The sequence below is a fragment of the Cornus florida genome, unplaced genomic scaffold, assembly GCF_030987335.1.
Source record: "Cornus florida cultivar Cherokee Brave unplaced genomic scaffold, ASM3098733v1 CherokeeBrave_3.0.0_Hap2_Chr10, whole genome shotgun sequence".
Lineage (NCBI taxonomy): Eukaryota > Viridiplantae > Streptophyta > Magnoliopsida > Cornales > Cornaceae > Cornus > Cornus florida.
In genome coordinates, this window is record NW_026775580.1 from 83,939,442 (window position 1) to 83,955,385 (window position 15,944).

At 40.3% G+C, this 15,944-nt stretch overlaps 1 protein-coding gene across 1 annotated transcript in view; it reads left to right on the plus strand.

Moving 5' to 3' along the window:
• Positions 1-15,944, plus strand: part of LOC132279455 (uncharacterized) — a 32,601-nt gene that overhangs the window by 15,179 nt on the left and 1,478 nt on the right. The window contains exons 3-5 of the mRNA XM_059781436.1: positions 9,416-9,554; positions 15,099-15,184; positions 15,278-15,864. Coding sequence (XP_059637419.1) covers positions 9,416-9,554; positions 15,099-15,184; positions 15,278-15,424 — 372 coding nt within the window. The 3' untranslated portion in view covers positions 15,425-15,864. The remainder of the gene's footprint in view (positions 1-9,415; positions 9,555-15,098; positions 15,185-15,277; positions 15,865-15,944) is intronic.

Sequence of the window (15,944 nt, forward strand, 5' to 3'; positions counted from 1 at the left end):
TCTTGTTTATCCAACTCCTTTCTTAGTTGTGACTTCTTGTTCTATATTTCTTCTTCTTCCCTCTTCTTCACTCGAATCATTTCTCATGCCATGTAGACGCCTCCTTAGTTCACACGTCGCCTGCGTGGTGTAACCTCCTTGCAATTAGGCTAGGTGGGGCATTCTCCCCCACCCAATTCTTGTGATGCCTCTCATCACAGTCTCGACGCTCGTCTGGAACCCTTCCACTTGCCGTGATATTCTTGCCGCATGTCTCTTCCGTATGCGAATCAGCTCTACACTTTTTTCTCCGCGCGAGCGCTTTCATCTCGCAACGGCCCAACAACCCATGCCTTAGATGCGTAGCTCGGCTGCCTCTGTTTATCATGACTCCTTTTGACGTTAGCCTTGTTGTCCCTCTTCACGTCCTAGACTGGCAAGGCGTACCACTCCACTTCCTACTTTGTCAAGGTTGAGGGCATCCACACGACCCGCATGACTCCCGTGGACTCCCCCATCTATTCTTTATCACACTCGATGAGCACCTCCCTGATTATGGTCTTCTCATCTTCAGTGTTACCCACAAGCTCCTCAGTAGGCGATGAGGACTCTTCCTCGTGCGGCACGGTCTCGCCTCCCATGCCTACTACCATGCTACCATTCACTAGCAGCTCTTTTGTGCACTCTTGCACGTTAGGCTCTTCTATAGGAAGTTCCTTCTTAAGCTTGCGTGAGGGTGGCAATCTCTCCTCTTTGCTTGGCATGGTCCCGCTCAACATGTTTTCCCCCACTTGGCCTACTCTTGCGGCTCTCTCGCGTATTCTTACATGAAAGGCACAAACTCTAGAGCCGCCTCCTTCTCAAACACTAGTAGTTTGGCCTTCACGAGGCACTCTTGATGCAGGAGCATCTACAAGGCTCTCCAAGACTAATCGGGCTTGCTAGCCAACTAGGCTTGGGTTAAGTTACATGGACTCTTCAAAAGAAGTGAAGTACCTATGTCGAACACATATTGCTCGGACATTGGTATGGGATGCGTTCGACACTTTGGGTTGGACATGTACTTCAAAAGTATATCCAATCATACAATTTTATTATTTTATTACCTTAAAATAAGTTAAAGGGTAAAGTGCATTAAACCCCCCTGAACTATAAGGCATTTGCACAAAACCCCCCTGAATTAAAAAGAGCCCTCCTAAACTATTAGAAAGTTGCAGTTGAGGACAACATGTGAAGTGTCCGGTACCAGAAAGAGAAGATTACAAAATTACCCATAATGAAACTGCACCGTTTTGATGCTTTATAAACTCGCGTTGCTGATGTGTCATATAAAATTTCAATAACCAATCAAAATTGGACAGCACACCACCTACCCCACCTCATTCTAGCACCAGTTCCCACAATCCCACCTCATTCTAGCACCACTAAACACCACCACTGCAACAGACCTGGAGAGGTCACATAGCACCAACGGCGAAGCAACGATGAGGACGACGACACCAAACACGCGACCTGGAACAATCACATAACACCAGCGACGAAGCAGCGATGAGGACGACAACACCTCCTCCTCCTCAACATCATCCTTCACCGCAGTGTCAATGACAACCTTAACAACTCTGATACATCTTCCTCGACTGCTTCTTCATTGTTCGTCCATGTCAGCCACCAACCCTTTCTCTCCCACAAAGATTCTTCTTCCCCCAACCACCTCCACTGTTCACGGCCGCCACCCCCCTCTCCAATCCACCTCCATCTCTTTTTTTCTCTCTCCCTGATCCGCATCCAACTCCGGTCATATCCGAACCTATTTTTCTTTATTTGTTGCTAGCTCGTGCCGGAAGCGAAAATTCTACTTCTTCCGCAACCATTCAACTCTTCTCCACATTCAAAATCGTTCCAATTCTAGTAGTTTGATTCAAGGTTCTTTTTTTTTTTTTTTTTTTTTTTTTGTGGTTGTTAAATTAGACTGTTTCTTTATAGGAGATGAACTGAAGAAATTTGAGCAAGAGGAGAGATCAAGAAAGCTTGAACAATGCTCAACACCACTTTGGTTTCTATCACTGTAAAACGAAGAAATTGCACCTATAAAACGAAAATTAGGGTTTGTTGATTATTTACACTTCTTCGGTTTGTGAATCTTTAGTGCCTTGCATATAATTAGACCTGTCTATGCATAAAGCGAGAGAGGACGATTTGCAATAGAAAGGGTTAGGGTTCCAACGGCAACAAGTCTTGAATTGGGGATTTATGTTTTATAGCATAATATATTATAATAGTGATAAGGGCAACTTCGCCATTTTCAAATTTATCAATGGCATGTGATCAACACAGGCCTATTTAACGGTAAGAAATGGCCGGAATGCTACCGGTGGGTAATTTTTGCAAAAAATTTGATAGTTCAGGGGGTTGACTGTAAAAATAATAGTTTGGGAGGTTTATAGGGGGAGAGAGTAAAGTTCAGGGGGGTTTATTGCACTTTACCCTAAGTTAAATGCCTACATTAAACACTATATAAGATAAAAACATTACTTTACTCTAGAAAATAAAATGAAATAACTAAATAAAATGAATATTTAGTAATGTCTGTTTGTCCTTTTGTTTAGAGATTTGACATGTCCGACGCATGAATACATACTTGTACCCGACACACATACCTCGAATCCATGTAACATAGGGCTTGGGTTTTAGTTATTTGCTTATTTTCTATGTGTTATTTGATTGGTAGATGGTAGTTATAGTCCTAATCTTTTTAAATAGTCATATGTGATTGCCATGTAAGGTTTTTTTTTTTTTTTTTGATAAGTAAAAATGTATTAGAAAGCGTTCAAAAGGGGAACGCATCCCAAGAGTTATACAAATACCGAAGCCAAAAGAGGAGTCCTATGGACCTAAAGAACCCAAAAAGTCCACAATTTCATCTAAAGATATACAATTCCTCCCTAGCACCCAACTAAAAAGAGAACTAATATAGAAAACTTCAACGCCCCAATAGAGGATTCCTCCCCATCAAAAGATCTTATATTCCGCTCTTTCCAAAGACATTAGCAAACGTAGAGGGGGGTCGCCCTCCAAGAGTCACAAGCATGAACCCCCACCATGTGTCCCCTCCAAACGTCAATCAAATCCCTTGAAGTCCAGGGCATAACCCATTGGACGCCAAACAGACCAAAAATAAGACTCTAGCAGTGATGGGTCACGCGGCAGTGCAAAAGAAGGTGATCCACAGACTCTCCATCATTCTTACACATACAACACCAGTCTGTGATTTATCTTCTCTTTCTCAAATTGTCCCGAGTTAAAATTTTGCCCCAAGCTACAGTCCTAACAAAAAAAGCCACTCTGAGAGGAGCCTTTGAACGCCAAACCGTTTTCCATAGATGCTAGGTTTGCTGTAAGCCTGTAACCCTAGTATAAATAGTCTATTAAGAGACTTTGTATGCAGTTTTTTATTCCAGAAAATCAAATTTAAAGTTTATCTAGGTCTCTTTGCCCTAGAACTCACCTTTCTATGTTCTAACTTCGTATCTCTCTATTTTTCTGCTTGTTTACTGTTGGAAATCCCTTTCCTTCGTGGTTTTGCACTTCTACAGTTGCCGGACAGCATCTTATCACTACTGTCCTGCATCAAATTGGTATCAGAGCCGAAAAAACCCTTAGATCTACACCATGGTTGGACGTGGTATAGGCCGTGGAAGAGGAAACCAAGCCCAAGAAACAGAGATGACTGAGATGTGGTGTATGATTGAAGATCTGTCAAGAGCGGTGCAAGCTCTTCAACGACAGGAATATGCGGAAGCCCGTATGGAGATTCCGGAAGGCAACCGTGGCCCCTTGTGCGTACCAGAAGGTAGTCTTAAGGATGAATATTTTGAGAAAGAAGAGGAAAACCCCTTTCATGATGCTAGAAATTGAGAAAATCTGGATCACGAGGATTGGAAGAGAAGTTGGTTCGTGTGTTGGATTTGAATTGTGGAGGAATTAAAATTGAAGTTGCTGACTTCTAAGAACAGTGTGTTCGGCAAGGGAAACAAAAAATCAACACATGGGAACATATGAAATAAAAATTGCGAAAGCAGTTTTTGCCTGCTGATTATTTAATGGAGTTATATCAAAGGTTTCATGGTTTGAAGCAACAAGACATGTCCGTTGAAGAAAATACATCTGAGTTTAATAATCTCTCAATTCGAGTTGGTTTAAACGAGATTAATGAACAATTGACGTCTCGTTATCTCTCTGGTTTGCATGAGTCCATTAGAGATGAGATTGGGGTGGTCCGTTTGTTCAACCTAGAAGATGCTTGACAATGTCTTAATGGCGGAAAGAAGAGTGCTGCGTTGTGGCGGAAGGAGAGTTGTTTCTGGACGCCCAAATACAGTTTGGCAGAAGAGTACAACTGCTGTTTGAGTTGTTCGAAGTGCTGGTGTAAGCAATTCAAAGGGTGGCAGTACTTCTAAAGTTCGTTGTTTCACTTGTTGAGAGAAGGGGCACACGTCTTACGCTTGTTCACAATGAAGGGTGAATTTAGCAGAGTTTGAAGATGAAGAAACATAATTACATGAACGAGTATTTTAATGAGTATGATGACGGAGAGGAAGTTATTGATGTTTTCCTGGTAAAAGGAGAGCCTTTGGTGATGAGACGAGTGATGACAACATCCAAAGTCGAGGAAGAAGACTGGAGATGACACAATATATTCAGGGCATGAGTCCTTTGTGGTGGAAAGGTATGTAACGTGATTCTTGATGGAAGAAGTAGTGAAAACATTATTTTGCAGGATGCGGTAGACAAACTCAAGTTACAAACTGAGAAGCATCCTAATCCCTACAAGGTTGCATGGTTCCTAAAGGGGAATGACGTGCTGGTTACTTCACGGTGTTTGGTTAAATTCACTATGGGTAATACGGTTAACGATGAAGCTTGGTGTGATGTTTTTCTTATGGATGCCTTCGTATCTTTAGCGGGAGGGCCATGGTTATTTGACAAAGACATGATCCATTATACTAGAGCCAATTCCTACTCGTTTCATAAAGATGGGAAAAAGTTGACTTTGCAGCCACTTAAAGAAGAAATCACCGACATTCCTAAGGCTGCCAAAGTTAATGGGTTTTTGACAGCCCAAAAGTTTGAACTTGAGAGCAAGGAGATTGGAGTTATGTTACTATGTATGCACTTGTTGCTAAGAAAGTACAAGAGGACCAACCTTTAAAATTTGATGAGTTTCCAATTGAAATTCAGCATATACTGATGGAGTTCCAAGAGCTGGTTGGTGATGATTTACCACGAGGTTTGCCACCAATGAGGAGTATTCAACATGCTATTGATTTGGTGCTTGGTGTAGCTTTACCAAACCTTCCTGCTTATAGAATGCCACCCACACAAGGAGCTGAAATTCAAAGGCAAGTGGAAGACTTGATTGTTAAGGGTTTTGTGCGTGAGAGCACGAGTCCTTGCGCTGTTCCAGCATTGCTAACCCACCAAATAAAGATGGATCATGGAGGATGTGCGTAGACAGTTGTGCCATCAACAAAATTACAGAAAAATACCAGCTTCCCATCCCTTGATTAGAGGATATGTTTGATATGTAAGTGGGGTCCAAGGTGTTCTCCAAAATAGACTTAAGAAGTGGGTATCATCAGATTCGTATGAGGAGTGGTGATGAATGGAAGACATCCTTTAAAACTCCGAATGGACTTTACGAGTGGTTAGTGATGCCATTTGGACTATCCAATACTCCGAGCACATTATGCGAGTTATGACCGAGGTAGTCAAACCTTTCTTAGGCTCATTTGTGGTTGTTTATTTTGATGACATATTAATATATAGTCATACAAGTAAAGAGCATTTAGTTCATTTGCGCCAAGTCATGGAGGTTTTTTGTAAGGAGAAGCTGTATGTAAACTTGAAAAAGTGCTCTTTTCTGTGCGACAAAGTTGTGTTTCTTGGCTCTATTGTTTCAGCCGACGGTTTGCAAGCTGATCCTGAGAAAGTAAGAGCTATTAAGGAGTGGCCAGTACCACAATCTGTGGGTGACGTTCGCAGTTTCCATGGATTGGTTTCATTCTATAAGAGGTTCATTCGCAACTTCAGCTCTATTATGAGTCCGATCTCTCAATACTTGAAAGCAAATGTTTTTGAGTGGTCAAAATAGCACAAAGAGCCTTTGAACAAATAAAAAGATTGATGACAGAAGCTCTGGTATTCACATTACCAGATTTTGAGAAGCTACTCACTATTGAGTGTGATGCATCACATGCATGAATATTGGTTGTTTTGAGTCAAGAAGGAAGGCCGGTGGAAATTTTTAACGAGAAGTTGTCAGGTGCTAAATGTCATTATTCCACCTATGATTTGGAATATTATGCTTTGGTTCGTGCAATCCAACACTAGGAACACTACCTAGCCTATAAAGAATTTGTGGTTTATTCAGATCATCAAGCCTTAGGGTATGTGAATTCTCAAAAGAATTTAAATGCTTGACATGTCAAATGGAGTTCATACCTTGTCGTCCTTTCTCTTTCTCATTGTTATGGAGGGGTTGAGTAGACTGATGAAGAGGGCAGAGGATTTGGGTTTTATCAAAGGCTTCAGAGTGGGTAGAGATTCAACTCATCAGGTGGAGATATCCCACTTGTTGTTTGCAGATGACACTTTGGTTTTTTGTGATGCTGAAGCGGCCCAATTGAGACACTTGAGGTGTATTCTTGTTTGTTTTCAGGCAGTTTCTGGGTTGAAAGTTAATGTTGGCAAGAGCGTGCTTGTCCCGGTTCATTATTTGGGAAGCTCAGGGCATTTCCTCATTAGCTGAAGTTCTTGGGTGTGGGGTGAGCTCTTTCCCTATTCATTATTTGGGTTTTCCCTTGGGGGAGTCTTCTAGAAGGATGGGGACTTGGGACCTGTGATTGCCAGGTTTGAGAATAGATTGGCGGGGTGGAAGAAGCAATATTTGTCGAAAGGGGCCAGGGTCACTCTTATTAAGAGTACTCTTTCAAACCTACCTACTTATTTCCTATCCATGTTCCAGATTCCATGTTCTGTTGCTGAAAGGATCGAAAAAATTCAATGGGATTTCCTGTGGGGTGGAAGGGGCGAAGAGTTCAAGTTCCATCTCGTCAAGTGGGAGCATATTTGTAAGCCTGTTAAGATGGGTGGCCTAGGCATTCGAAGGCTGATCCCCTTTAATAGAGCTCTCTTAGGCAAGTGGCTGTGGAGATTTGGGAGAGAATGACACTGCCCATGGAGGAGGATTGTCTCATGTCGGTATGGGGAAGAGAGAGGTGGGTGGTCTTCATGCCCAGTCCCTAGCACAGGAGGAGTTGGAGTGTGGAAGTTTATTCAGAAGGGATGGGATGTTTTCTCCTCTCATATTAGATTCAGATGGTAGATGTGTGCGGTTTTGGGAGGATTTATGGTGTGGAGACCAACTGTTGTCTTGTTTTTTTCCCAGACTTGTTAGATTAGCTACTGATAGACATGCCTTTGGAGTTGATTGCTATCGGCTTGATAGCAGTGGGATTACGTGGGATGTGCGCTTTAGGCGTCCTTTTCAGGATTGGGAGATGGATGAGGCTTGCACTCTTCTGGATATGTTGTATCGACATGAGGTAGGTGGCATTGGTGATGATGTTCTCTCGCGGGTCCCCTCTTCCCAAGGAGGATTCGAGGTTCGATCTATGTTTCTGTATCTTTCCAACTTTATTGGTTGTGCTTTTCCTTGGAAAACTATTTAGCGTTCTAAGGCTCCTCTTAGGGTGGCATTCTTTGTGTGGATTGCCGTTTGGGGTAAGATCTTGATGTTGGATAACCTGAGGAAGAGAGGCATTATTATTGTTAACTGGTGCTGCCTACGCAAAATGGGTGGTGAGTTTACTGATCATCTACTCTTACATTGCCTTGTGGCGTACGATTGTTGGAATCTTATTTTCAGATTGTTTGGCATTTCTTGGGTGATGCTCCGATCCACAAGGGGTATGATTGATACATGGAGGGGATGTCACGTGGGGTGTCAGGCTCGTGAGTGTTGGCGGACTATTCCACATTGCGTATGGTGGTGCATATGGAAAGGGAGGAATAACAGATGTTTTGAGGGAGTAGAGGCGTCTACGGCCTTCTTGAACCTTCATATCATTCATTCCATTTTCAGTTGGGTGAAGAGGAGAAACTGTTCTTCTTTTGACCATGTTGTTGATTTCTTGGACTTTTTGGGTCCATAGATTCCTGTTTTGTTTGTGTACATGGGACGTGTTCCCCTTTTGAACACTTTTTATGAATTTTTACTTATCAAAAAAAAAAAAAAAAAAAAAAAAAAAAACAAAAACAAAAAGTGTTCAAATTTTCTCTTAAGTACAAAACTGGCAAGTCTAATAAAGTTACAGATGCTCTGAGTCGGAGGAATCTATTGTTGACAGAGTACTCAAGTTCTTGGGTTTGGGGAGTTTGGATTTGAGAACTCAGCATGTTGCAGATCCATATTTCAGCTCTGTAGTTGCAGAACTTCAAGGTCCTGCAGGTTGGAAGATGCTGCCATTTAGAATGCATGATGGGTATTTGTTTAAAGGAAACTTGCTGTGCATTCCAGAGGGATAATTACGTGAACAAATTGTTAGAGAACTTCATGGAAATGGGTTAGGAGGACATTTTGGTAAGGATAAAACAATGGCAATGGTGGCTTATCGTTATTATTGGCTTGGAATGTACAAGGATGTGAATAGGCTGGTTTGAAGGTGTCAGATTTGCTAGTTTGGGAAGGGAAGTTCACAAAACACAGGTTTATACACACCTTTACCAGTGACAGAAGCTCCTTAGGTTCATATTAGCATAAATTTTATGTTGGGACTTTCCAAGACAGCAAAGGGGCCATGACAGTATTTTTGTTGTGGTGGACTGTTTCTCCTAAATAGCGCAAATTGGAGACGGAGGACCATGGTCCTGGCATAATTTAGATCCATGGATGAACCATTAGTTTCAATAGAAATAAAAGAAAAATAGTTTAACCAATATAGGAGGGAATAATTAGACTTGATTGAAAAATTAAATATAATGGGAGAAATGGATTTCAACAGTGAAGAATGAAATAAGAGAATAGATATGGCTGATTCCATTTATATAGGATAAAGGGAAGGATAATGGTGACGATCTCAAGCTTATCAAAAAAAAAAAAATGATGATGATCCCTACTTGATCAATGTGATTATTTGGCTTGAATAAGATTGCCCTTCCCTTTAAATTTGATCTCCTACAGAAGATTCAAATTTAGGCTCAAACCAAATTTAAAGGTAAACCAAAAGTCTTCGACAACAATGTGATATATATATATGTATATTTGTTAAATAATGCTATACGAAGATCTTAGTAAAAGTCTTTATTAAAATAAAAAAAAAAGAGGAAAAGGAAAAAAAGGTTTATAGTTTGGCTGACTGAATTATTGTATTGTTAGCGCCAAATGATGATGAGGAACACTTGCGACCGGCAGCGACGGTTTACAAGTCATACTGATGCAGTTAATGATGCAACCAATGTTGAGAGTAATGCCTTTTCTGCTGAAGTAGCTGGTGATGCAATCCTTAAGGGTCCAAGTAAGTGTGTTTATGACGTATGTGTCCTCATTTTTTGTTGCTTTTCATTCTAATGATAATTTTAGTACAAGTTATATGATCCAAAAGTTCTATTTATAGCTTAGAGCCTGATGCAGTTGTATACTTTCATTGTTCTAATATTTACTCTTCCCTTGGGAACTCGAAACCTAACATGTGTTGCATTATACTCGTTATATATTGCAAAACTTCTTTGTTTATTTGCATTATACTCGTAATATGTTGCACTTTTTATTATTATTATTATTATTTTTTTATAATCATTTGTCATTCAAATAAATTTCAATTTGAATTTGGGTGGGAGCTTCCTATAGATTGATACGCTGTAATTAAAGAGATGAAAAAAGAAGAAAAATATGGAGGAGGGGGAAATCTATAAATCTTATCTCTAGGTATCCTAGTTGGACTCAAATGACTACATAAAACATATATTCTATTTGGTCGGAGATTTGGTATGTTCAATATATAGTTGTTGCAATGAATACATAAAACATAGATACTATTTGTTTATGGATTTGGTATGTTCAATAAATAGTAGTTGCAATGAATACATAAAACATAGATACTATTTGTTCGTGGAATTGGTATGTTCAATCTATAGTTGTTGCATAATATTACTTATATATATATTTTCATAAAAATCATTTGTACTTGAATTCTTAATTGTTTATGATCTAACCTAGACTTGGAATAAATCTCATGTCATGTTCATGAAAAGAGCATGAAAGGTTGCAAGTTACAAGGTATTATTTCATTCAAAAAGTGAATTAGAAGGTTGTGCAAAATTTAGTTGAAGTTACATTTCTCATCCATTATGAAATGCTAATGCTTTTTATTGTTAGTGACATCATAGAAAAGCGCTCAAACAGGTAGCACATCCCAAATACAAACCTCACAGCCAAAACAATATGCTATATCTTCAAACTATCCACAAAAAAATCATCATGTCCCCTACAAATTTACAATTTCGACCATTTAAAGTAAAAACTAACAAAATAAGAAAAGAGAAATTTGAGTGTCCAAATAAGAGTCTCCTCCCCATCAAAAGATCTCTTATTCCTCTCTCTCCCAAATATTCTATCACAAGCAAAGAGGTGCAACCATACAAGCGTCTCAAGCTTGCTTCCCCACTGTGTGTCCTCTCCAAGCTTTGAGCATGCTATCTTTAGAATAAGGCATGACCAAAGAAACACCAAACCAGGCAAGAATAATGCCCCATCCATACCTAGTGACGGGGCAATGCAAGAGTAGATGGTTGATGGTTCACCGAGTTCTCATACTTCTTACACATGCGGTACCAGTTGACATCTTATCTGGAGGTTGTCAATCGTCATTATCCTCCATAAAGTTGTTGTCCACCCAAAGTAAGCCACCTTTAAAGGGCTTTGGTGCTCCAAATAGCCTTCCAAGGAAAAGGCGACCCCTCCAGGTTCAATAATCTCTTATAAAAGGGCAACACCCCCCCCCCCCCCCCCACCCAAAAAAAAGGGCTTTATGGCGATTTGGAGTTGGGGCACATTTTTCAAGAAGATTTTTTTATATATACATAAATTATGTTATGAAGAGGACCTTTTTGGATGTTGCAAGGTTGCCACGTTTGGGGTTGAAGGGAGAGGTTGTGCGAACATCTTCAGACAGAGGTTTTTTTCTTCGGGTGGATGAGAAGAGTACGAGCCAACGGGAAACGATGCTTCAATCTTGCCTCATTGGGAGATTCGACAGAGATGTGGGTAGCTTGGAAGGAATTGAGGAGTGGGCTTCAAGGATTTGGCAGATTTTATGTGGGGCTAGGGTTTCGAACTTACGAGATGGGTTGCTGCTATTCCGATTCCTTTCGGAGAAGGAAGTGTATAGGGTGTTAAGATGGGGAAAGAAATCTTGGGGGGATGCATAACTGCTGATCGGTCTGTGGTGTTACAGAGTTGGGTGTCTGGGGATGAGGAAATTGACGAGGCAGAGGAGGATAGTGCTGTTTGGGCTTCCACTCCATCTATGGTGTCAGAAGCTTTTTGAATCTATAGGGCAATTATGTGGTGGGTTTAGGGAGGTTAAGGTCTCTAAGAGCGAGACAGAAAAGATAGTCATCACGGTGGATGACGGTGGGGTCATCCCGGAGTTTGTGATCGTTGAAGATAGAGATTCGGCTTTCAAGATCTTAGTGACGGAGGAGATTGCTCCTTCTGTGGTGGTGAAATCAATGGCACCTCTGAATTCTGAGAAGAATGGACTCGTGTCTCGGAGATCCGATGCTGGTTCAGTCCGATCGACGAGCTTGGGTAGATCGGAGAAAGATGGATGGCTGCCAGGTCAAGGACGGAGTGTTATGTACGCGCGGGAGGCGAGTAGGGAAGGAGTGGATTGGAGGCATGTACGTGCAGAGGATAGGGGTTTGAAGATTACGGATAAGGTGTTGGAAGGGGCTGGGCCGGGGGAACGTGGGCCACTTAATGGGCCGTACAACAGGTCAACTGGTTCTTATATTCAGATGCACAAGTCCAATGATGGATTTGGGCCTAATAATTTGGTCCAGCGGAAGAGAGATAGGGCTGTGTATTGGGCCCTAATAAAAGTTTATCCATTAGAGTATTGGTTTTGGGCTCGAAGGAAGAGGAGAGGAGATCCAGAGGGGATGGGTTGGCCAAGCCCAGGTGGGGATTTCTACAGCGGTGTTGGGTGAGGTTAATAGACACTTGACGTGATCGGAGAAAGAGAACTAGGTCAGAGCTAGCTCTTATGGCAGTCGCAAGGGGAGAAGGTTTCGTCATGGGAGTTGTTGTGTGTAGAAGGCTTCGGATTTTTGGTCTCCGCCATTAACTTCTTTTGAGGATGGCGAACCCATAGTTGGAGATGGGAAGCGTTGGTCACGAAAGGAGAAACAAAAATGGGTTTGCCCAAAGGAAAGCCAACCTGTTCTTTGTATTGAAAAAGAAAGAAAAGAAAAATTAAGAAGAATAAAACAAAATAAAGGATGATTTTAAAGTTTTGAACCGTACCTTTGATATTTAGAGTTCGATCGTCTCTCATTTGACGTTCGGTTCTTTGGTTGTTGTTTTAAATTTTTAATGTAGTTAGGCTAAAGAGTTGGATTTTATATTTAAAATGATTAAATTTATTAGTCTAAAATTAATTGTAGGCCCATATAAATCATAGGGGTGGCAATTCGTGTTCACAGGTCATTATCGTGTCGTGTCGACCTAAGGGTATTTTACTAAATAGTTCAACTCGAATACGACCTATTTAATAATTGCGTTAGGCACCCTGCAGGCACCCAAGACACCCTCAACACTAACCTAACCTGTTTATTAAACAGGTTACACGTGTAACCCGTTTAATGACCTATTTACAGAAACAAAACATTATAATATTTTAATTATTAATAATACTCGATCAAATAATAAATACTAGAAAATACAAGTTTTAATCCAACCAAATTACTAAATAATCTCTAGTATACAAAAGAATAAATTAGAAGACACCAGTTTAGATAGTTATTTTGGAACTTAAATAGAATTTTGTTTATGACATGTATTAAACAAGTATAAACAAGTTACATGAGTTAAACCTCTCAACCCAAACACGACACTATTAACTAAACGGGTTAATCATGTCGACATATTTACGACCCAAACCTATTTAAGGTCAACCCAAACCCGCGTAACTCGTGTTGTGTTTTGAGTCGTGTTGGCGGGTCGTGTCAAACTTTGTCAAACCTAATAAATCCGGAAGAAGAACAAAATAACACGATTTAGTAATTGGTATCCTATGCGATTCAACGATCCTACTTGTGATTCTACAGAGATTCTACTTCCCAGCCATTTTGAATGGGATAGGATCGGTTTAGCAATTTGAGATCCTAGAATCGTAAGATTTTAAGATCCAGAATTGGGGTTTTAACAACTATGGGTCAAACACGAACACGACACTGTGTCAATTCAAGTTGACAAATTGATGATCCAAACAAGGTGCCAACACACTTCACTCGTGCCTGTCACTCATTTTTTGGTGTCTCATGCCCTCCACTCGGCTTGCACATTCACACGCTTTTACTTATTTGATTCATTTTTTTTTTTTTTTTTCCTTATTGTTATCCAAAGTCGTCTCCACCCACCAGAGCAAAAACTGTCGTGTGGCACCAAGGCATTGTACCTCCTCGCGACTAGACCTTGGTCAACCTAACTTCCATACTTGCTTATACCAACACACTCCCAATTGTGCCCATCACTCCTTTTGTAGTGTCTCACACCCTCTACTTGGATTTCACATTCACAGGCTTAGGCACTTTGGTCGGTAAGAGGAATAATTCACTTCTAAAGACTTACAACTTGTGGGTGGCTCACTCTCACTCTTGCAGCTTATTGGAGTACAAATGAGACAATTCCTCTATTTATAGGCATCTCCTCCTTAATGGACGGTTAGGATGCATTACATCAACGGTTGAGATTGATCCTTTAGAATTTTCTTCTACAATTCTGTATCATTCCCACCCAAAACCTGCGTAGATATTGTCCGTTTTGCACTCTCTCTCTTAGTGCTCATGATTTTGCTCAGAACGCATCTACAGTTAGTGGGTGTCCGGTGTCCACACATATAAATCTTAACAACTTCACCCCCCCGCCCCCCGCCCTGCCCCGCGCGATGTGGGACATCCCAATTCTCTACTGCTCTAGAATCCTCAACACTCTATATTACTCTGGAAGACTCTAGACGCAAAATCTTTACACTTGCCATGAAGACGCCTTTCTCAACACTCGTGTGCCGCCTACATGGCGTAGCCTCCCTATATAATTAGGGGAGGTTTGACATATGGCTTCCCTTTTCTATGGAATTTTATTATCATTTCTATTTTTGTACCTAATACCTATGTTACATGGACTTAGGTTCGGGTGTCGAACACGGGTATGTATCTATACGTTGGACATGTCAAATCTCCGAATAGAAGGACACACGGACACGGCTAAATATTCATTTTATTAATTATTTTATTTTATTTTCGAGAGTAAAGTAATGTTTTTATCTAATATAATATTTAATATAGGCATTTAACTCATTTTAAAGTAATAATATAATGTAATTGAATGATTGAATATGCTTTTTAAGTATATGTTCAACCAAAAGTGTCGGACACATATCCCATACCCATGTCCGAGGGATATGTGTCTGACACAGGTACTTCACTACTTTTGAAGAGTCCATGTAACAGAGCCTGATACATAAAACAATCAAGAAAGATTTGGCTTCATGTGATTAGAGTGTTTTTCTATTCATTGCTATATTTTTGCCTTTAATTGAATGATTGAATATGCTTTTTAAGTACATGTTCAACCAAAAGTGTCAGACACATATCCCATACCCATGTCCGAGGGATATGTGTCCGACACAGGTACTTCACTACTTTTGAAGAGTCCATGTAACAGAGCCTGATACATAAAACAATCAAGAAAGATTTGGCTTCATGTGATTAGAGTGTTTTTCTATTCGTTGCTATATTTTTGCCTTTAATGATGTTTTAAAATTATGTCTCCTTAGGATTCAATCATCCTAAAGGGTTCCATCTTCGTATGGCACGTGCTGTTTGGATCAAGGGAGCAACGTTTCCATATAACAATTTTACTGTATGTTGTATATCTTGATAATTTTTATTTATTCTCTTATATACTTCAAGATTATTCTTCTAACTAATATATTGTTTGATCATTAAACAACAGGAATATTGTAGAGTCCGAGATCTTTTTGTTGAACAGAAGCACAACATAATTTTAGAAAATTATGGGTTGTACAAAAGGGGAAACACTGACTGGCATGTGGATGGGGTTTCCAAGTTGAGATATATCTCGAGAGAAGACTTCGTCTAGTGGTACCGCAGGATTCCTAAATGGTGCAAAAAAACAATTTATAATTACTTGTTTAAGCAGCGAATTTGTGTTTTGGAGAGTTGTCCGGAGAGTTTATTAGAACACCTACCAATCACCTGTTTTTGGCATCCGCCAGCCCCAGGGTGGTACCTGTTAAACGTTTCTGGATTTTTTAAGGAAAATCTTGGTGGGACCAAAGAAGCTGGTTGTGGAGAAGTATTAAGAGATTGTCAGGGAACGATTTTGAATTTGTTCCATAAACCACTTCCTCATGCGACATCCAGAGATGAAGTATTCTTACTTGGAGTGCATCATGGGATACATGAAATTCTCCAGAGAAGGGAAGCAAAGCAAATAATATTGGAGATTGACCATGAAAAAATTATCGAGGTGCTAAGTCATCCTACTCGCACACCAAGGGAATATATGGAGCTTTATCTGTAAGCTTTTAGTATAAAATTTGAGTTTATTCTTTAAATTTAGATTCCAATTTCAAGTTACATTGATATAAAAAATATTG